General features: G+C 36.3%; 3 protein-coding genes across 4 annotated transcripts; 2 read left to right on the forward strand and 1 right to left on the reverse strand.

Annotated features, from left to right (window-relative positions):
- The first annotated feature begins 594 nt into the window (after positions 1–594).
- LOC101207702 (ARM REPEAT PROTEIN INTERACTING WITH ABF2) lies at positions 595–6,674 on the forward strand. The gene is made up of 19 exons (XM_004134095.3): positions 595–1,020; positions 1,186–1,343; positions 1,741–1,910; positions 1,987–2,107; positions 2,189–2,263; positions 2,360–2,454; positions 2,679–2,754; positions 3,009–3,116; positions 3,378–3,506; positions 3,633–3,701; positions 3,815–3,874; positions 3,983–4,106; positions 4,227–4,366; positions 4,663–4,726; positions 4,825–4,904; positions 5,160–5,224; positions 5,311–5,428; positions 5,545–5,669; positions 6,206–6,674. Exons 1-19 carry the CDS (start codon positions 780–782, stop codon positions 6,297–6,299), a joined length of 2,112 nt encoding a protein of 703 aa, XP_004134143.1. The 5' UTR covers positions 595–779; the 3' UTR covers positions 6,300–6,674.
- Positions 6,675–8,609: 1,935 nt separating this feature from the next.
- Positions 8,610–11,710, forward strand: LOC101208192 (RAN GTPase-activating protein 2). 2 transcript variants are annotated; one of them, XM_031883008.1, is made up of 3 exons: positions 8,619–8,872; positions 9,125–9,211; positions 9,677–11,710. In XM_031883008.1, the coding sequence occupies exon 3, from the start codon at positions 9,704–9,706 to the stop codon at positions 11,324–11,326; it is 1,623 nt and encodes a 540-aa protein (XP_031738868.1). In that variant the 5' UTR covers positions 8,619–8,872; positions 9,125–9,211; positions 9,677–9,703; the 3' UTR covers positions 11,327–11,710. The 2 variants fall into 2 exon arrangements, with proteins under 2 accessions (XP_004134145.1, XP_031738868.1); XM_004134097.3 differs by lacking the exon at positions 9,125–9,211 and having other exon boundaries at positions 8,610–8,872.
- Positions 11,711–12,770: 1,060 nt separating this feature from the next.
- Positions 12,771–17,507, reverse strand: LOC101207949 (putative methyltransferase C9orf114). Its single transcript, XM_004134096.3, has 11 exons — positions 17,147–17,507; positions 16,906–16,953; positions 16,620–16,796; positions 16,462–16,528; positions 15,344–15,408; positions 15,037–15,115; positions 14,395–14,510; positions 14,236–14,315; positions 13,574–13,643; positions 13,326–13,403; positions 12,771–13,249 (listed from the first exon to the last, which is right to left on the reverse strand). The coding sequence occupies exons 1-11, from the start codon at positions 17,396–17,398 to the stop codon at positions 13,175–13,177; spliced, it is 1,107 nt and encodes a 368-aa protein (XP_004134144.2). The 5' UTR covers positions 17,399–17,507; the 3' UTR covers positions 12,771–13,174.
- Positions 17,508–17,804: the final 297 nt, after the last annotated feature.

Raw genomic sequence — 17,804 nt, forward strand, 5'->3', positions numbered from 1 at the left:
ATAACGTGCTTTTAACTTATCACATTCTCTTCACAATTCAAATTAACAAATTTTCATTAGTTATTTTCCATTCCTCTATATGTGAGGATTGATCATTATAAACAAAAGAGACTGATTACTCTATCAAACCTTTTCATTTAACTAAAAATAAAGGTTTATCAATATTATAATATTAATAATAAAGAAAAAAAATTGTGGGCAGCACACGTGGACAATCACCCAAATCCGATTGGTTCACGTGAATGATCAGACCCATTTACTTTAGACGGTGGGAGAGAAGGAGCCGTTGGATGAAGACACGTAGACATTTATATTTCACGAGAGCAAAAGCCCATTATTATACGGCCCATTAACAAGTCACGGGAGAGATGGGCCTCCACTGTTGACAAAACGTGGATTTACGTGGGCCCACAAATATTTAGTGGGCCAGACTATAGCGCACGTTAGTAAAAGTTTACTAATTTTGACCTTTTTTACTTTTCCGGCGGGAGCGTAGGTTAGATTTTACAAATTAAAATGAATAGTGCGGTCCAGGGCGGGGAAGTTCTTGACCGGTCTTTGATTAAATGCGAGCCAGAACGAAAACACAAAGACAAAAGAAGAGGGAAATCTGAAAATACTTAGCATACGAATTTCCCAAACTACCCTCTAACCCCTTTCTTTCTTTCTCTCTCTTCTTCTCTTTCTCTTCCCTTTTCCCACTTGATCAACCCCCTCCAGATTTGGTTCTTTGGATCAGCTTCTTCCATCTCTCATTATCCAAGCTCCCCTGGTTGTTTATGGAGCTTCAGAAGCGCCTAGATCAGAATCTCCCAGAGAGGAAAGGCCATAAGCGGAAACTGGAGGAGGAATTTGAAGAGGAACGGGAGATCTCCGTGCCTACAGGGGACGCCAAGCAAGCGATACTTACCGAGGTCAGTGATCAAGTCGAAATTCTCAATTCTACTTTTTCATGGAAGGAGGCCGATCGAGCTGCTGCTAAGCGAGCTACTCATGTTCTTGCCGAGCTTGCTAAGAACGGTATACTCTTTTTTTTCCCGATCTCGTTGTGTTTTACGCTTTTTCATCTTTTTCGATCTTGTGTTTCGAGCGTTAGTCTTCTTCAGGATTTTCTACTCCTTTTTTTTTTTCTTAATATATTGTTAATTGATTGGAATTTTTGTGCCTTTTTTTTGGTGTTGGCAGAAGAAGTAGTAAACGTGATTGTGGAAGGTGGAGCTGTGCCGGCTTTAGTTAAGCATCTACAAGCACCGCCTACTATTGAAGGTGATCGTAGTCTTAAGCCATTCGAGCACGAGGTTGAGAAAGGAAGTGCTTTTGCTCTTGGACTACTGGCTGTAAAGGTCAAATTTAATCTCTTCCGTTTGACCTGCCCTATTTGTACACAAGTTTTCTAGTGTCATTTTGATAGCGTGTATGACTTATTTTTACACATTTTTTGAGCAAAAGAAGTAGGGAGTTAGCTGAGAAGTAATTTGTGCATTTTTGTTCACGGTTTTGGCTCAAGGTATTGTAAGAGTAAATGCTATATTTCAATTGGATTGCATGTTTATAGTTGTAGCTCATGCGTTACCCTTCCGGGCTTTTGTCGGACATTTGCATCTAAATATAAGTAAAACATATTTTAGTAGGCGTGTGCACCACTTATCAACTTATAACTTTCATCCCATTCCTAAAGCTCAATTCGTTTTCTGCAAATGATGTCTGACCCACTTCTTCCTTTTTATCCTCTCTCAACAGCCAGAGCACCAGCAACTGATAGTTGACATTGGCGCTCTATCACACCTCGTTGAGCTATTGAAGAGACACAAGGATGGTTCTTCTCGAGCTGTGAACAGTGTTATTCGTAGAGCTGCAGATGCCATTACAAATCTTGCCCATGAGAACAGTTTCATCAAAACACGGGTTAGGTATGTTTAGTTGATTCACTTTTCAGTGTTACAATTTTCATTGAAGCCTGTTCTCAACGAGGATTTAAATATTTAGGATGGAAGGTGGGATTCCTCCGCTTGTTGAGTTGCTTGAATTTACTGACACAAAGGTTCAAAGGGCTGCTGCTGGGGCACTACGAACATTGGCCTTTAAGAACGATGAGAATAAAAACCAGGTAATTGGCATTTTACTTCAAATTGGATGTTTAACTTTAGGTTTAATTTGTAAATAATTTGTTATCTTCGCTAACTGGCAGATTGTTGAGTGCAATGCTCTCCCTACACTGATTTTGATGCTTCGTTCTGAGGATGCTGCTATACATTATGAAGCGGTAGGATTTTCCCAAGTCACAAACTCGAATATTTAGTACTTTTTAATGGAGTGATATTTTGTTTGCATTCTATAAAATCTGAATTGTGGATTTTAGGTTGGGGTTATTGGAAATTTGGTGCACTCATCCCCCAATATAAAGAGAGAAGTTCTTCTCGCAGGAGCTTTGCAACCTGTTATTGGATTACTCAGGTATGCCAATCTTCAGGATCCTTGTCACATCTTTTTTCTGTTACTGCTTCACTACATGTAACTTCAGGAATCTTGTTTTGTATGTTACTGCTTCAGCCCATATCTCGTGCCCATCATCTCAATTTTTCTATATACTATTGTAGCTCTGTCAATCATAACTAGTTATGCTGTGAAGACAAAGTTGATCTCCACTAGTCTGAATCATGTTTACCCTTCTGTGTTAGTTCTTGCTGCTCTGAGAGCCAAAGGGAGGCAGCATTATTACTTGGACAATTCGCGGCAACTGATTCGGATTGTAAGGTGAATAAATTCGATGATTTATTATTTCATGGCAACAATTTTGAAAGGGAGAGTTGAGAATCTGTATACCTGTTAAATTTGATTTCTTGGGAAACAGAAGGGTAAATTATTCACTTTATAAGAGTGCTGTTGTGTGTATATACCATCACTTCATTAAATATTTGTTTTATTACAAAGGATGTCTTCACCCTTCAATTTCTGTTTCTCATTCTCCTTTACTTAACTTTCTTACTGAATGGATAAAAAATTTGCAGATTCATATTGTACAAAGAGGTGCTGTTCGACCCTTAATTGAGATGCTTCAGTCACCTGATGTACAGCTTCGAGAGATGTCAGCTTTTGCGTTGGGGAGGTTGGCACAGGTACTATATTCTTTATCTTTTGTTTAGAATGACACCTGATGTGCTTTTTGAGTTTAGTACTTAAACTTTTTATTCTTTTTGGTTGAGCAGCCTTTCATTTACCCAATAATAAATATCATAATTCTTCATAAAGATGTTCTAAAGCACCATTCCTATCCTCCTGGCTGTCCCATTCTTTTTCTCCTTATGGATTGTTCTTAGGATTGAATGACTAGTTCTTGCCAATTTCCTGGCTGAAACTGAAAAAAAAATTCTTTTCAGGAAACTCATAACCAAGCTGGTATTGCTCATAATGGTGGTTTAATGCCATTACTGAAGCTTCTGGATTCAAAAAATGGTTCTTTGCAACACAATGCTGCGTTTGCTCTTTATGGGCTTGCAGATAATGAGGTGTGATACCTTTAATGTTGATACGGACTTGATAACGAATTGCTGCATCTAATCTCACCAACTTACTGAACAATTGTGATCATAAAATAATTTGATGTGAACTGTAATTTTTGATTCCTTCTGCAGGATAATGTATCTGATTTTATTAGGGTGGGAGGAGTTCAGAAGCTTCAAGATGGAGAATTTATAGTGCAAGTAACTTAACCTTCCTTATCTATCTAGTTGGTTCAGTACCCCCTACCCTCATCTTTGCATGTATTATTGAAGCCTGGAGGTTATCCATAAATAAACTGGCAAATTTGTTTCAGGCAACAAAAGATTGTGTAGCAAAGACACTAAAGAGATTAGAGGAGAAGATACATGGAAGGGTGAGCTATAACTTAACTGATTTTGTTTGGGACTTTGACGTGCCTGACGCGTTCCCTTGTCAATATGGATGCTTTCCAAATTTTAATAATATTCTTTTCCTTGATTAGGTTTTAAATCACTTATTACATCTAATGCGTGTAGCTGAGAAAGCTGTGCAAAGACGGGTCTCTCTTGCTCTTGCTCATCTTTGTTCACCCGATGATCAGAGGACCATATTTATCGATAATAATGGCATGTCATATACTTAGAATTTCACCGTGTTTTTCTCTCCCATGAGGGTGCAGTTTAGGATCAACTTGTTATTAATGAATGGGGATTTTATTGTAGAATAAATGTTTTTGTGTTTTGCAGGTCTAGAGTTGCTTCTTGGCCTACTTGGTTCTTCAAGTCTCAAGCAGCAGCTTGATGGTGCTGTTGCACTGTACAAGCTGGCAAATAAAGCCACGACTCTTTCTTCTGTGGATGCTGCCCCACCATCCCCAACACCACAGGTAAGATGTTTGTATATTTATTACCCTTCCAACACCTTGAAATATAGTTTATACATTGGCTTGAGAAAAAAACCTGACTTTGTGGAAGGGAGAAAGTGAATGGGCAAGGTTGAGAATTCTTGTCCTCGATCCTTTGAGTTAGTGGCTAAATATATGCGCCCCTCAAGTATCTGTTTTGGTTTCTTGGAGTTAGAAGTAGTTGTTCTCTCTGATTTTGTACCTGAAAAAATGGGCATATGATCTATAATTTTGATACTTTTCGCTTTATGACTCTAATTCTGACGTATGTCATTCAGGTGTACCTTGGTGAGCAGTATGTGAACAATCCGACACTATCCGATGTTACTTTTCTTGTTGAAGGTCGTTTATTTTTTTTCGTCTTGTTTCAAACTACTTATGATCTTTTACTTTTCCACTGACCTTATTGAACTTTTTGTTTTTCTTTTTGACATTTGCAGGCAGACGCTTCCATGCCCACAGAATTTGCTTGCTTGCTTCTTCAGATGCATTCCGTGCCATGTTTGATGGTGGCTATCGGGTGAGCATCTAATTGTGTTCATAACCAATTCTGTCATCCTTGTTTCTAGCTTAATTTGGGACTTGGCGTTTCAAGTGCAAGCTGTATTTTTTGTATCACCATTCGCAATGGCTTATGTTGAAATTCCCCCCCATTTGGGGTCGGTGGTCATTCTTGAGCAAGTTTATTTATGCTACTATTAATTGAAGTGGAAATTATTTGGAACACTGCCTCAAAATGCCCAATTTCACAGATTGCGTTTAATATGTATTTCAGGAGAAGGATGCTAAGGATATAGAAATTCCAAATATTAGATGGGAAGTTTTTGAGCTAATGATGAGGTTAGCAAAGCTCCAGTTCCAAAAGCTATCAGAATATAAATGCAAGTAATATTATGTTAATTAGCTGAATTTAAGTTGTCATACAGATTTGTTTACACCGGATCTGTGGATGTTTCGTTGGATATTGCTCAAGATCTTCTGAGAGCTGCGGATCAGTATCTCTTGGAAGGACTTAAACGACTGTCCGAATACACCATTGCACAGGTGAGCTAATAATTACCAAATTTTAGTTTTGTTTTATGATCTTTGTCATCCACGCGTGTAATTCAAGCTGTTAGACATGTATACGAGATAAACTTGTCAATCTGAAACTTTGGCAGGATATATCACTGGAAAATGTTTCAAGCATGTATGAACTCTCCGAAGCCTTCAATGCCATATCTTTGAGACACACGTGCATCCTTTTTATCTTGGAACAATTTGAAAAGCTCAGTTTAATGCCGGGGTACGTTTCTCTTTCGAACCTCATCCTACTTCTGCTTGAAGTTTAACTTTTCAAAGGTTTAATTATTTCAAAGGTTTAATTTTGAAAATAAGCCATTACTTTTCAAATGTTTAATTTTGAAAATAAGTCATTTATAAGAAAATTGAATTGTTTGGCAACCACTCAATTCAAAATAGCTTTCGAAAGCATTTTCGTAGTTTAGTCTAAATTTAAAATAATGACATTTAAAAAAAAAAAAATTCTCTAGTCAATCCAAACAAATACTTTTTTTTTTTCTGATGCCAATCCAAACAGGCTTGAGGTGTTAGTTCACAAATTATCAAATAATTAACTTTAAACTCCATTTAAGTTCCTTCATTTTTGCAACAAACTTAGGATTTAAACTCTTAGATTTAGATCCCTCAGTGCTTGCTTTAAATGGAGAGTATTAGTATCACAATCAGAAGCTCTTGGAGATGGACCTAAAGAAGCAATGGATCGAAAAACATGGTTTCTCCCTACATTTTCTAAGCATTCTTCATGCCCACTATTTGCAGGCATTCTCTTCTAATTCAGCGGATACTTCCCGAGATCCGGAATTATTTTGCTAAAGCTTTGACCAAGGTTAATCTCCAGAGCTCACGGCTGTAGATGGCTGCACTGTGTTGTTATTCATCATCGCTAACCAAAAAACACGATGTACAGATAGTGGTAGATTTGGTCGCTGCTGCGGAGCTAGATTGAGGTTCAAATTAGCTTATTTGTTTTATGGCTCATGATCCTTTGATTTTTTTTTATCCTAATGGTAAGGGTTTTGATCTTTTTGTATAAAGTCTCAAGTAATACCATTGCTTAGATAGAATGACCTTTAGTCCTTACGAGAATGTTATCCTTGAAATGCATTGCATTTATTTTATGAATTGATGTATCTTCCCAAATGACTAAGCTCTTGTGAAGAGACATTCAGTTGGAGAACACTGTAAATTTGACGTCAGTAATATCAATTTCAGGGTTTTTTTCTTCTTATTTTTTTATTTTGTATAACTGTGGGTTTATCTTTTGAAATTATTTTGGAGTTAAAAAAAAAAAAAAAACTTCATGTATAATACTTCTATAAATTGGTTGGTTGATACTATGGTTAAAAATATTTTTATCACGTTAAAAATCATTTGAAGCAAAAGTAATTTAGTATTTAATGTAAATTTCTAATAATCAAATTTGATTTTGAAATTACTCTATTTCTAAATGTTCATTAATTTAACTTGCATTGAAATGCCCATTCTTCAGTTGATACGTCCTTGTGGACAGTGAATTGAACTGGTTAGATACTAAAACATGTGTTTGTTTGTTCAGTTTCTAATCAATTTATGTTTGGAATGTTGCATTCATTTAAAATCAATTACAATGGTACGTAAAATTATATTTAAAAGTGCAAAATCAATTACAATGGTATGACTTGGGTATAATAGAAGGGTTGGATATGTTGGTGAATGAGAAGGTTTGGATGTTGTTTCGAAGAGACAAACTTGAATCTTTTTATGTGGAGAGAATCTAGAGAAGTTGGAAATGATGGAAGAGATTGAGTTTGTTGGAGATAAGATAAAAATCTCTTAGAGCACCCACATGCACATGCTCCTCTGCCATCATTTTTGCTTTAAATTATGAAATGAGATAAAAATAAAAAAATAAAAATTTTAAAAAGGTGAACATATTACATTTTCATTTTGTCAGATTAAATTTCTAACCTCACCCACGTGATTCCTACACTCACTTTCTTGATTTTCATGATAATTCATATCCTCCCTGGGAGCACCATGGGTCCAATTACATATCATTTGTTCCTCTCTGTGTATTAGATGAGAATGAGTACAAATAAGCTAAACCCACGTTTGGTATATCCAAGTTCAAAGAGTATGGGACAAAGTCGGTATCTTGTGGTTTGGGACAACTACGTAAATATCTATCAATTGAAAAATAGTCGAGATGCATTCGATCTAGCACCTAATAACTTGGAGGATAAAAAACAGTTTTGACATCGCTGATACACACTTAACTAGAAAATGTTGAGGAAAAGATCTATCTTAATTTAACGATCCCAAAGAGAGTAGGTGTTCTCTAAAAGAGAGCTCTAACATTACTTGTGTACTTGGCTGAAACATACACTTATGTGTGGTAGGCTCGACACTATCTTGATGTGAGGATCTCTTGCCAAACCAGAAGAAGCGGGTCAAAGGTCAAGTCCACAAGGTTGTATCTATAATGTGATTGGGTGAGATCCAAGCATCAACATGTTTATTATTATCTTTTAGCATATGTAGAGTATGAGAATCAATTCTATAAGCCAACGATAGTAAGCTATTTCTCTAGATAATTTTAAAAGTTATTCATACTTTTAAAATACATTGTGTTTGAGCACTACTTATCTTTTTTTTTTTTTTTTTTTTTTTTTTTTTTTTTTTTTTTTTACTTTTAAAAGAATTGAGTTGTTTGTTCAATTATCATTTATTGTATTTTTTAGTGCAATGAGCGTTGGATGATTTGAACCACAAAGTTAGTACTATCAACATCTTATGCCAATTAAATGACGTTTTCGTTGCTTATTACAATTACAAATAACATTTGTTGTTATGATGAGATACTATTGACAAAGTTTTGATGTGAACGACATTTTTATGTAATTTCTTAGCTAAAAAAATATTCTCAACAAACCATTTGATTTTACAATAAAATAATTATTGAGTTATGACATCTAAATGTTAATGGTAGTGACATAAATCCAAATAAAAGCCTAATTTAAAATTGAAATACACACAGAAGAAAAAATAAAACTTTTAAAATCATTATTCTTTTCTCACATAATAATGAGAAATATATTGCAAAATGATTAAAAAAGAGCTGAAAGTTAATTCCAAAAGGAAAAAAATAAATAAACGTTTAATTTAATTGAATTTTAAAAAAGGCAACTTTGGGGGAAAATAGAGGCCTGGCGGAGAGGGACAGCTTGAAAGTTCAAATTTTGCAAAACTCCTCCGTTCGGCTTCCGCCAATTGGACGCAATACAAAGGCTTTCCTCGAAACCCCAACCATTTTCCCTTCTCATTTTCGACTCCCAACACCTTTTATTAATCCAAATTCCTCTCTTTTCCCTCTCTTTCAGTTCCTATTTCCTTCTATCATCATCTCGACGTTCAGTACAGCCTCCATAGTCCATACAACTACACCAGGTGAAGAAAGAACCCTCCCTTTCTCTTCTCTTCTCTTCTTCTTCTTCCCTTTTCTTTTCATTACTAGGGTTTTCTTTCTTTTTCTTCCTTGTTTCCCTTTCTGGGATTTCTTCCATTTTCTTCTCAACCTCGTTTTTTTAACTGTATGAAAGCTTTGTCTTGTGTTAGATCCATGGTAGATGTTCTTTGGTGGCTTCTGGTACTGTTTATTATCTTATCTGTTTTGCTGTTGGACTCCATTTTGTTGTTTAGGGATTATACAGAGTGATGCTCTGGAAGGGAGAAGTCTCCACAGAGTTGTTTTAATGTGGATGGAGTAGTGGAGTGAATCTTTATTTTGTGAGTGCCTGTTGTTTGTCCTGATATATAATCCGTATTGTTTTTCTGTTTCTTGTTTGTTTAATTTATTGTGAAGGAGAAAAGGAGTCATCTTGAAATTATTCGACAACAATCTGCCTTATGTTCAAACCTACTAGATCTTTGCTTCTTTATTTTGTATGTTACAGAGTTGAGTTGAAATTTGTTTGTCTCTACTCCCTATTCTTCTTCCAATTTGTGTTCTGTTCTTCTATTGGACTCCAAATGATTGTCTAATTTGGTGGAAGTACGAAAATGGTAAATAGCTTTGCTTCTGCACTGACAAGTGTAATATGTTTGGACATGGTGGAGCTCTTGGTTCACGACGTGTGTTTCTCTAATTTTTCTCGCTTATCTAGTGACTATGGTTTGCTTGAGAACTAGACGTGGTTTGAAACGCTTATATTCCTTATCATTTTAAGTTTCTTTTTATTTTATCTGATATAGGCGGCTAGATTTCAAGCACGTTTGACAATGGACTCTGTAACCAAAAATCCAGAACGCAGGCCATTTTCTATCAAATTGTGGCCTCCTAGTGAAAATACTCGAAAAATGCTTGTGGAGCGGATGACAAATAACCTTACCTGCAAATCCTTTTTCACCCAAAAATATGGTACTCTTAGTCAGGAAGAGGCTACAGATGAGTCACAGAAAATTGAAGATATTGCTTTTGAGACAGCTAATCAGAATTATGAAAAACAGCCAGATGGTGATGGGGGTGCTGCTGTGCAACTTTATGCCAAGGAATGCAGCAGGTTGCTTCTTGAGGTTCTTAAGAGAGGTCCTAAAGCTGAGGCAGACAAGGAGGCTGGATCTGATATCACTAGTGCTCCTCGTGAAATCTGTTTTGATATCTCAAAAGGTCGACGAGACTTTATCGAGGCTGAGGAAGCTGAAGAACTTCTAAAGCCTTTGAAAGAGCCAAAGAATTCTTATACACAGATATGTTTCAGCAACCGGAGCTTTGGTTTAGAAGCAGCTCGTGTTACTGAGCCGATTCTTGTGTCCCTCAAGGATCAGTTAAAAGAAGTGGATCTCTCTGATTTTATTGCAGGAAGACCAGAATCAGAAGCTCTACAAGTCATGAAATTGTTCTCTGATGCTTTAGAAGGCAGCATCTTGAGATCCTTAAACCTCTCAAATAATGCCTTAGGTGAGAAGGGTGTTAGAGCTTTTGGCTCTCTCCTGAAATCACAATCTTGTTTAGAGGAGCTATATTTGATGAATGATGGAATTTCCAAGGAAGCTGCTCAGGCGGTATCCGAGTTGATTCCTTCGACAGATAAGCTTAGGATCCTTCATTTTCATAACAACATGACAGGTGATGAAGGTGCTTTTGCGATTGCCGAAGTTGTAAAGCGTTCTCTTCTATTGGAAGACTTTCGTTGCTCCTCTACAAGGATAGACTCTGAGGGAGGAGTCGCCTTATCTTTAGCACTCGGGACTTGTCCCCGGTTGAAGAAACTCGACCTTCGAGACAACATGTTTGGAGTGGAAGGTGGAGTTGCTCTGAGTAAAGCCCTTTCACATCATGCAGATCTCAAGGAGCTTTATTTGAGTTACCAGAACTTGGAAGATGAAGGTGCAATTGCCATAGCCAATATACTGAAGGACACTGCTCCTACACTTGAAGTCTTGGAAATAGCTGGAAATGACATTACAGCTGAAGCTGCTTCTGCATTAGCTGCTTGTATAACTCAAAAGGCCCATTTGATCAGCTTGAATTTGGGTGAAAATGAGCTGAAGGATGAAGGAACTATCCAGATCAGTAAGGCAATAGAAGGTCTCATCAAATTAAAGAAAGTTGACATGAATACTAACTTAATTAGGAGAGCTGGCACTCGGGTTTTAGCTCAAACTGTGGTTCAGAAGCCTGATTTTCAACTGCTGAACATCAATGGAAATTTCATTTCTGATGAAGGCATTGATGAGTTGAAGGATATTTTCAAGAAATTTCCGGATATGCTTGGGCCCTTGGATGAAAATGACCCCGAAGGGGAAGACGGCGACGACGAGGAATCTGTAGCAGATGGCGAGGAGGAGGAGGATGAGTTGGGATCAAAACTAAAGAACCTTGAAGTTAATGAAGAGAACTAGAGAGGTTCTCTATTTAATGAACCTCTTTGATTTAGGCTAGTTGCAAGATTTGTCTCTCAAACTTTAGTATTTAAAGAGAGGCTCATGTTGTTTTAGTTTCTGATTTTTGGTTTACTTCAAGAACTAAATCTAGTTTAGCGGCGATCGACTAGAACATGAACAAAAATTTCTATGGGGGCATCATGGTAATAGATTGTCTGTAGCTGTAGGATTTATTTTGGTTGCTAGGAATTTTTGCAATGAACTGTATCTGTATCCTTTGTTGTCATTGCCTCCATCCTTTTCTCCCTTTTGAGAGGAATAGTTGGATGATGAATCTTGCTCCGTATTTGATTGGAGAGCTTAAAAGGCTTCTTTACTTTATATTGATTGAAGCAAATCCAATTCTCTGCCTCACATCATAATTTCAGGTCCTACTTATAGCATGACTTGCTATCACCATAATCTTACAGTACGAAAGAATCTTTAGTAAGGAAGGGGTAGATGTCCATTTGCTAGTAGTTACAAAAATAATGGATAGTCACGCATGTAATAATGGTAGCAAAAATTGATAAAAATAAATGAATTGTTTTTGGTTGGTTTTTTCTTTGGAAGGTTGGATTAATATCCTTTTAACTTCTCAAAAAAATTAAAAAATATTCATATCATTAACGCATAAAAAATATTCATATCATTAACCTCACCTTGTCTCTTTTCCATTTCTTCTCTCCATTGCTTCGATTCAATTCATGGCCTAATATTCCCTCTTTTTCATTTTTTCTTCAATAAATATCCTCTTACGTCCCTTGTTTGTTCTTCCATTCCTCCATCTCAATAATTACCTCATCAATTAAGATACATAGACTATATATATCCATGATCTTAGAACTTAAATATGTCAACGAAATTGTTTGTTCGGAGTTGAGTGAAAGTTAAAACATTTAGAATTAAGTACACTAAAACAGAGATTTGAATGTTTAGGTCATAATATTGCAGACACGACATAAATATGAAAACAAGTCCATAACCAAACTTTGTAGATTAGAAAATTTTGTTGACCATTTTTGTAGTTTATATTAACCAAACTTTGTAGATTAGAAAATTTTGTTGACCATTTTTGTAGTTTATATTAGTTTATTTGTTGCGGGATGTTCAGAAACTCCCCAATTATCGAAGATGGTATTCGTTCGTTGGTTCTTTATATATTTAATGATTCGTTGTGTCCTCTTGCATTGTAAACAAATAAGAGAATCCATGCAAAACCATGACCATTTAAGTGTTGTTTTTTTTTTTCTTTTTTCTTTCATTAATATTTGTAATTTAGTCTAAAATGCACTTGCATTCAAAAAATGAGAGATTCATTAGATTTAAATGCCCAACTAAATCTAAACATATATCCAAGTACTAATATCTTTTCTTATTATTTGTCAAATCATAATTCAAAATTCAACCAGCATAAAACTTATATCTTCAACCTTATATTTTTTCTCTTTATTTCTAGTTTTGCTCAACATTCTGGCGTTTGGGAGACATTACTCATTGAAAATCCGTACGGACCCCAACATTACACCTTATGTTGAGATGAAAATGTGTGTTTCCATTCTACAAATCTTGTCCATATTCTGAAGACCTAGAAAAATCAAAGCATAATATATCTATAAATTAAAGCGTCCCAAATTTCCAGGACCATTAAAATTACAACTTTAAGGGGAAGGATGTATCTTTAAAACCCTTTTGTTACACTAAAAAAAAATGAACCATAGAGCACAACTGAATAAAGCTGCTACGTTCAAGCCATGTAGGAAAGCAGCTCGCTCCAGGAGAGCTCATTGACAGGATCATGAATTTTGAAGCTTCTAATAATCAGATTTAATCTACTGCTGCAATCTGCATTGCCTTGTTTATTGGTTCTTGGAAATACTGGAGAGAGATGAATATTGCCTCCTAAGAATCAAGGAAGCATGGATTAGAGAATATAGAGAAGATTGAGAGATGAGAGGAGATGATCATGGTGGAGTACCTCTGTTCGAATTGTTCGGCTTCCTTGCAGTGGACATGTATTCAAGTATGATGAGAAGATCTCGTGAGCATTTTTACTCTAACGGATGGAAACAATTTCAATATGTTAGTTAATTATGTACTGAAGTAACCCAATGAAAGAAATATGCTGTTTATTAAACTCCTTTAGTGCTTTTAAGAATCATCAATTTATTGGAAGATTAATCCTCTCTATGGTTCTATGTGCCTGAAGTTATTAAAAATGGACACCTTGAAGTTGTTGTCTTCCTCAATGCTCTCTTCTAAACCGGCAAGTCCACCAAAGGCAATTAATAGATGCCTGCCAATTAAAACAATTAATCAACTCAAAATGGGGGAAGGCCAAGAAAAAAGCTAATCGATTGAAACAACAGGCCAAAAACTCCCACTTGGAATGATACTAAGAATTGTTCGTGTATGAAAGCGTGTATACGTTTTTTTTATAGAAAAAATGGAACCTTTTGACAGTCTGTTGAACCATGGATAAACAAAGGCTCACTGTAAATTTAATTGGCAAGATGCTATTGACACTGTTCTTTAAGAGCACCCCTTCTACACATTTTTTCCATTACAATAAAGCCATAATGTAGAAAGGCATGCTTCTGTAAATTTGGTGGATATTATGAAGGGGATATTTGTACCGATATGGAAAATTTCTTCCAAGATTTGAATTTACGGAATATATAGTTTAAAAGATGATTAAAAATACTAACTTCTGTTATACGGCATAGTAAATGACTAGAGAAAATTGAACAAAAAGAAAATGAAAACAATCACTTATTTTTATATTTAAACATAATTTAGTTAGCATAACCAACTAGCAAAAGATGACGAAGGTATCAGCTAGAAACCATACTACCCAGGTCATATGGTGCTAGACTTCAGCAAAATACCTGAAAGGAGGCAGTGTTAGTTCTGAGGACTTTATAACCATTCCGTGCTCTGAGGTACCAATCAAATGATCGTAACCACCCTTGGAACAAAACGATAATAAATTGTGAGGAACGTGATATTAATTGTTAGACGATTCATGGAGAGGTATAATTGTGTACCTCGTATGAACTCTCCTTAAAAACTGCACTCAGAGAAGAAGCATATCGCACTCTATAACCCCAGTAAAGCCCTTCTTCCACAGGCTTTGAGGATGAGACCACCTGGCGGGGCAGATCTGAAGAAATGAAGTAGCAAATACTCGGTTATCATTAATGAAAAATTTGCGTGGCATGACTCATACATGTATGCCGAGCATTAAAATGATCATAATTTCATTTCTTTTAATAGAAGAAGATATATAAAAAGCTTAAGTGCCATGAAAGTGGAGAACTGAACTAGGTCTGGCAGATTACAGCTGAAATATGTCCTCAAGTTCAACCATTATCTTCTATGGAATACCCACCTCAACCATTTATGAAAGGTCAAACCCGAGCATAAATGTTACAGCCTTTTCTTAGGCCCTTTGCCATGTTCTCTATTTTCTCTAAAATGATCCAGGAATACCCATCTCAACCATGTTCTCTATTTTACCAGTTTTTTCAGAAGCATTTGTAGACATCATAAAATATTGCAGACTTCAAAAGTACAAGCCTAAAGCCAATACTCGTCAAGACATCTATAGGTTAGCTAGAAGGAAAACAACAGTCAATATGTATGTTCATTTGATTCAAATATGTACTAAAAAAAGCATCAGATATTACCAGAAAACAAATTGCGATCTGTTCCCATAGCTACCGTTACTCTTGTTCCAGGTTCAAGTATTTCATCAACAACAACATTCTGCACAATAATTTAAAATGAGCCATGAACGCAAAGAAAACCTAGATAAGTAAAATATGGTTGATGGAGGCATTAAATTAAACTTTAAAAAAAGCGGAGAAATTGAATTAGCATACACCTTCCACTCCATTTAAAATCAACATGGTAGAATAGCTCAAACTTAATGTAGAAGAAGCTTTGTGATTCCATTCTAGATACTTGAGAAGCCTAAATTAAACATGGCTTTACCTTACTCAAACCAACATCAACCGATGTTCCTTTAGCATCTGGAGCTCTTTCTTTCAGGGTAACACCTAAATTTAACATAACAAAATGAGGTCGATGTAACATGAACAAGAAGAAACACTGTGGCCGAGGATGCCAACATAATAAATCTGAAGTCATCCAAAGATATAACCAAATAGATATGCATCTAAATATAGTCCCAGCCATAGTCTCAACTTTCAGGAATCTCCCAAAAAAAATGTAAGACACTTAGTAAGACTTCTCACAAACTATGCCACTCAAGCTTTAAAGAACTGTCTACCTGAGGATGAAAAATAATTACTAACAATGTCTTTCTAGACTCTGAGAAATGATTAAAAAAAGCTCGTGCATTGAGAAAAAGGAAGGAAGCTTAGGCATCTGGTCAACTACAATACCATATGACTACCAACTAAAAAATGAGGCTTGAGCATTGGGAACCTCAGGAAAATAAATGTTCTACCAGTAAAAGCAATGAACTTTTAGAAGAAGACGTCTGTAGGAGAAAGTGATGGAAAAAGTCCCAAGGTTTTGAGAAATGATTAATGGCAGGAAACCAAGAAATCAAGTAGACACTAGAATTTGACTCGTTTTGTGCACATCACAATTTCCTAATCACGCTACCACAAAAAGAGATAATATAGGATGGCTAAAGGTATTTGGAAGGAAATAAGGCCAAAGAAAGTGGAATTCTTCATTGCGACACCAGCTTGAATTGAAAAAAAATTGCAAAGGAGATGGTTCCCAACCTTCATTTAATTTTAAACACAAGCATCTGTTTTACAAATTAAATGAAAGAGGCCAGTTCAATTTACCCTTCCAGTGTTCAAGCACAGAGCTATTAGGTTACTATTTTCCAAGCTTTTCGAAGTGTTTGGTATTTCAATAGCAAGGTAAAGATGAATCTCCAGGAAACGAACTATTGTATGGCCCAAAGTTCAAACAGGAAGACAAAGGTCCTCGTGACTAATGCAATTAAAAACTGTTACTTCTGAAGGTGTGCTAGGAACAAGAAAGCCAACAATATCCTCACATGCCCGAGAGTTTGCAAAGATTCAGGTGCAAATTTAGAAGAAAACCCAAAAGGAGCTTTCAAATTTTACCTTCTCGATAGGGACCCCATTCGTGCTTGCGCAAATGGTGAGGGGCATCAAGAGGGGGCAACATCCCCTACAACAAATTCACAGTAAATTGAAGATCAAAAGCAAGACAGGAAATGTTAATTCTTTGATTAAAGCAACGAAGCTATTTAAGGTCGTACCACAAATCTTAAATTGTTATGCTTTGGGAAAAGAGCTTTTCTCAAGTATTGTGGAGTCTCAAGATATTTTAAGATCCTTATTAGGAAAGCAGCGCCACTTTCATCCTCATCTGAATTGTTCGCTGCCGCAACCTCTGAGCCAGTCGTTGAACTCCTTCCACTGTCAAATACCACCACCTGATACATGCATAACCTATCTTTCTAAGCTGAACTAGTCCAGTGAAGCCAATAGCTATCCAGGAAAATTTGAAGGAAAGAGGATGAAAAAAATGAGAAAGATGGTGACCTCGTTAATTCGAAATATTGTTGCCGCACGAGCAATTTGACCAGCCAACTGAAAAAAAGTTCATAAGTTTCATCCAAATTAATCACATCACTCCATTTCAGAAGAGGAGAAAATGCATCGAGAGAGCATAAGAAATAAAAGAGAAAATGATTCCAAGAACTAATCAAATCATTCTCTTAGGGAACAGGGGAAAGGAGGCCGAACTCGAAAAACACTCGCCTATAAAAGAGAGAATGCGTACTCTGGTGGCAAGCTCCAGGGATTGAGCATTATCAATGATGGAACCGGAAACCGCAATGCTCACTGTAGGTTTGGAAATCGGTTTCCTCTTCTCTGCCTCGATTGAACCATTCTCAACTTTCTTCTTCTTCTTCTTCTTCTTTTTCTCAGGAGAGCATCCATTAATGAGCTCCGTTTCATGATTAGCTTCGAAGTCATCTCTGTCAAGCGCCTCCGATTCCTGTTCCGGCCGCTTATGCTTCTTCTTCCCCATTTTTCAAGACCTCCGCCGGTGGTAGGGGTTTAGCAGGGTTCAGAATGCCGGATTTTTCTGAGCTGAAAGACGCCAACTTTACCAAGCTCTTCAAAGCTTTGATAACTACACGACAGTTCAATAAACTTAATAAGCTTTCTGCCTTTACATAGCCCAAAATAAGGATAGGCCCATGGTTGAAAAAGGCTGTCTCATGGGCTAAACCATTGAGCCTAAATGAGCCTCAGTATATTAAGAGAGCCCAATAGTTACATTACACAACGGCCAATATTCTTTTGGGCTTTCAACCTTTTAAACTCTTACATGTCGTCTTGAAAGAGTTAAAATGCTGAGGTTTTTAATCATAATCACTTCAAATATATATATTTTTTAATTATTCAAAAATGATTTTTTTTATTTCACACTT

This window comes from Cucumis sativus, chromosome 3 (assembly GCF_000004075.3).
Source record: "Cucumis sativus cultivar 9930 chromosome 3, Cucumber_9930_V3, whole genome shotgun sequence".
Lineage (NCBI taxonomy): Eukaryota > Viridiplantae > Streptophyta > Magnoliopsida > Cucurbitales > Cucurbitaceae > Cucumis > Cucumis sativus.

Coding starts and splice junctions, on each gene's coding strand:
- LOC101207702 (XM_004134095.3), top strand. CDS start 780: ATGGAGCTTCAGAAGCGCCTAGATCAGAATCTCCCAGAGAGGAAAGGC. Junction 2,755..3,008: donor CAACTGATTCGGATTGTAAG/GTGAATAAATTC, acceptor AAAAATTTGCAG/ATTCATATTGTACAAAGAGG. Junction 4,107..4,226: donor CATATTTATCGATAATAATG/GCATGTCATATA, acceptor TGTGTTTTGCAG/GTCTAGAGTTGCTTCTTGGC.
- LOC101207949 (XM_004134096.3), bottom strand. CDS start 17,398: ATGGGGAAGAAGAAGCATAAGCGGCCGGAACAGGAATCGGAGGCGCTT. Junction 15,116..15,343: donor TTGATGTTGGTTTGAGTAAG/GTAAAGCCATGT, acceptor ATTATTGTGCAG/AATGTTGTTGTTGATGAAAT. Junction 13,644..14,235: donor CTAACACTGCCTCCTTTCAG/GTATTTTGCTGA, acceptor TTTAATTGGCAG/GCATCTATTAATTGCCTTTG.
- LOC101208192 (XM_004134097.3), top strand. CDS start 9,704: ATGGACTCTGTAACCAAAAATCCAGAACGCAGGCCATTTTCTATCAAA.